General features: G+C 44.0%; 1 protein-coding gene across 1 annotated transcript; it reads right to left on the bottom strand.

Annotated features, from left to right (window-relative positions):
- Window positions 1-1,636: 1,636 nt before the first annotated feature.
- Window positions 1,637-2,248, bottom strand: LOC126263419 (jerky protein homolog-like). Its single transcript, XM_049960512.1, has one exon. The coding sequence runs from the start codon at window positions 2,246-2,248 to the stop codon at window positions 1,637-1,639; it is 612 nt and encodes a 203-aa protein (XP_049816469.1).
- Between the last annotated feature and the right edge of the window lie 1,607 nt (window positions 2,249-3,855).

Raw genomic sequence — 3,855 nt, 5'->3', positions numbered from 1 at the left:
GAGCAACCGTCTTCGGTTGTTTGCAGATGACGCTGTCGTTCGTCGACTAATAACGATTTAGAAGAAATATCGGAATGGTGCGAAAAGTTGCAATTGACTTTAAAGAACTAAACGTGTGAGGTCATCCAGATGAGTGCTAAAAGGAACTCGTTAAAATTCGGTTACACGACGTTGTTGTTGTGGTCTTCAGTCCTGAGACTGGTTTGATGCAGCTCTCCATGCTACTCTACAAGCTTCTTCATCTCCCAGTACCTACTGCATCCTACATCCTTCTGAATCTGCTTAGTGTATTCATCTCTTGGTTTCCCTCTACGATTTTTACCCTCCACGCTGCCTTCCAATGCTAAATTTGTGATCCCTTGATGCCTCACAACATGTCCTACCAACCGATCCCTTCTTCTAGTCAAGTTGTGCCACAAGCTCCTCTTCTCCCCAGTTCTATTCAGTACCTCCTCATTAGTTATGTGATCTACCAATCTAACCTTCAGCATTCTTCTGTAGCACCACATTTCGAAAGCTTCTATTCTCTGCTTGTCTGAGCTATTTATCGTCCACGTTTCACTTGAAGTATGAGGGTATTTCGCCTGTCTCATACATCTTGCTCACCAGATGGTAGAGTTTTGTCAGGACTGGATCTCCCAAGGCTGTCAGTAGTTCGGTTACACGATAAATCAGTCTAATCTGAAAGCCGTAAATTCGACTAAATACCTAGGTATTACAATTACGAACAACTTAAATTGGAAGGAACATATAGAAAATGTTGTGAGGGAGGCTAACCAAAGGCTGCGATTTATTAGCAGGACACTTAGAAAATGTAACAGACCTACTAAGGAGACTGCCTACACTAAGCTTGTCCGTCCTCTTTTAGACTACTGCTGCGCGGTGTGGGATCCTTACCAGATAGGTCTGACGGAGTAGTACATAGTAAAAGTTCAGAGAAGAGCAGCACGTTTTGTTTCATCGCGAAATATGGGAGTGAGTGTCACAGAAATGATACAGGATTTGGGATGGACATCATAAAAAGAAAGGCGTTTTTCGTTGCGACGGAATCTTCTTACGAAATTCCAGTCACCAACTTTCTCCTCCGAATTCGAAAATTTTTTGTTGACACCGACTTACGTAGGGAGGAACGATCACCAAGATAAAATAAGGGAAATCAGAGCTCGTACGGTAAGATGTAGGTGTTCATTCTTTCCGCGCGCTGTACGAGATTGGAATAATAGAGAATTGTGAAGGTGCTTCGATGAACCCTCTGTTAGGCACTTAAATGCGATTTGCAGAGTATCCATGTAGATGTAGAATACTCGTATCTGCGGACGCAGATAAAAGACTTGCCCATGTGGAACTAGAAACAGTAGAGCGTCGATTATCCGAAGTAATTGGGGGACAAGGGTGTTCGGAAAACTGGTTTGTTCGGATAATCGAACTGTACATGTTTATTTGCCAAAAAGAAGTACTGTACAGTAAATTTATTCATAAAAACAGGCATCTCTTTTAATATTACAAAGTAACATACAAAGGCAACGTCAGTAGGAATATATAGTATGTGGCACAGTTTATTAAACAAAAATATATACATATTACATACGCATTTTGCATGAACACAGTATACAAAATTAACGTTTAAAAAAATCCTTTATTTTGGTCTAAGCAAGCCTACACGCTTACGAGCAGCTAAGTCACGTACTTTTTTCATTACAGATATCTGAAAGTGGTCACTTTCATCTTGGGCTTCAAACCATCGCAAGGCAGTATCTAAGCAAGTGAACGCCTCAGATACTGTTGATATACTTTCATCTCCACTTTCTGGAGCACTGATTGATGAGATGCTGGCGGCGTCATCTTTATCAGTGACGACGTTTACAATCCCGCTGTCCCGCATGATTTGGCGTCCTGGATCTGCATCATCGATATTCATCCATTCATGAACGTCTTCTTCATCACATTCGTGGCAATCTATTTCTTTTAGCATACCGAGAATTTCGAACATATCATTCTGTTCGTCATTTTCAATCATACCTTGTGAATTTTCTTCGGTGTCCAAAATTTTATTCCAGGCTTTCTTCAAATTCTCTTCCTTTACACCATTCCATGCTGCGCTGATCATGTAGGACGTGTCTTTCAAGTCAATATTCTTATGATTTCTTAAGAGACTTTCTTCTCCATCCTCTTCTCTTTCTAACAATAACTTGCGCAACAATTCTGTCCTGTAAGATCGTTTGAAAGTCTCAATAACGCCTTGATCCATGGGCTGTAATAAGGAGGTTACGTTAGGTGGAAGAAATATTACCTTTATGAACTCGTCTTTTTCGTTTAAAATATCAGATGACGGATGAGTTGGAGCATTGTCAAGGAGAAGTAGTGTTTTCTCCCTCTTCCCATTCTTTAGCTCATGAGCTTTTACAGAGGGTACGAAAACGTCCAGAAACCACTTCATAAAAATCGTACTATCCATCCAGCCACTCTTTTGTGAGGCGTACACATCAGGCAAGGCTGACATATTACCGTGCTTGAAACAACGCGGTTTTCTGCTTTTACCAATGACTAACATAGGCAGTCGGTGACTTCCAGTAGCATTAGCACAAGCCAAAGCTGTAATACGGTCCTTCCTTGTTTTAGGACCAGGTGCTGCTGATTCATGACGTGAAACAAGAGTTTTTCTCGGTAACGCTTTCCAGTTAAGTCCACTTTCGTCAGCGTTGTAAACGTTTTCGAGAGCATAATCTTCTTCCCTTAGTACGTCCCTTAGTTTCACTTTGAAAGAATCAGCTGCTGAAGAATCAGCCGACAGTTTTTCTCCCTGTATTGTAAGCTCACGATTGACGTGTCTTGACTCGGAGCGTTTTAACCAGCCCGTGCTCGCTTTAAAGTTCGAAGGCCCTCCAAGTTTTTCGTTGAACTGCATTGCCTTCTCACACAGAATGGGACCTGAGATAGGTTCCCCTTCCGATCTCTTTTGTGTAAACCACTTGTAAACAGTAACATATAGATCTGTGTTAGTGGCGAGCTTCATAGTTTTACGGCTTGTTGATTCATCAGTAGAATCAAGCATAGGTATAAAAATTGCTATGCTCGTCTTTTGTTTTTTTGTATCCGTAATTGTCGACTTCCCCACCTTGTACTCATTGGATAAAGTGGTTGCAGATTCACCTTCTTCTAACCTTTTAATAACCTCGTACTTGTCCCTCATAGAAAGGACAACACGTTTACGTTTAAGCATTTTGTATCGTCAAGTTCACTTCTTCACGCAGCAGCACACAAGTGGTCGTAACAGAGAACAGAAGGTGAATGTTTGCACCTTGAGAAGCTATTCTTAGGGGCGCGCAATCCTTCAAACTGCGCGGAGCGGCACGCCTCAACTCTAAGCTGGCGCAGCTGTTGCTGTGAACACCTTCGATACTGCGGCAACTTCGACTGCCAGTGCCAAGCCGACAGAAGTGTGCTGATTGTTGAAACACAGCGACTGGCTGCTTGGCAGGTGAGCAGCGCCTTGTGAAGGCCCCATTAGAAGCAATGTTCCGCCAGAGGTGACCCAGTGCGGCGACTACTGTGGGAAACTTGGTTTGGGAGTGAGGGCGATGATGGACGGTAGGGTGGGAGAGTAACAGGTGCGAACGAGTACACAGTTCGGTTAAGCGGTCGTTCGGTTGACAGACGTTCGGATAATCGACGCTCTACTGTAATGAAATTGAGAACGTGGTACAGATGGCAGGTCTCCCATCGTGTGAAATCTGTGCGCCCAGTGATGGGCGCAGTGTGGTGGCGGGGAGGCGCCGCGCCGGCAGTGTGTGGTTGCGCCATGTGCGGCGCGCCTGGCGGGCAGCGGAGCGTCTACCGGCGCCGGCGCCCGGGACA

This window comes from Schistocerca nitens, chromosome 6, assembly GCF_023898315.1.
Source record: "Schistocerca nitens isolate TAMUIC-IGC-003100 chromosome 6, iqSchNite1.1, whole genome shotgun sequence".
Taxonomy (NCBI): domain Eukaryota; kingdom Metazoa; phylum Arthropoda; class Insecta; order Orthoptera; family Acrididae; genus Schistocerca; species Schistocerca nitens.
The sequence above is the reverse complement of the archived record's forward strand: the minus strand, read 5'-3'. Positions and strand labels throughout refer to the sequence as shown.

Bases quoted from the DNA above. Each gene is read 5' to 3' on its own strand.
- LOC126263419 (XM_049960512.1), bottom strand. From the start codon at position 2,248: ATGGATCAAGGCGTTATTGAGACTTTCAAACGATCTTACAGGACAGAA.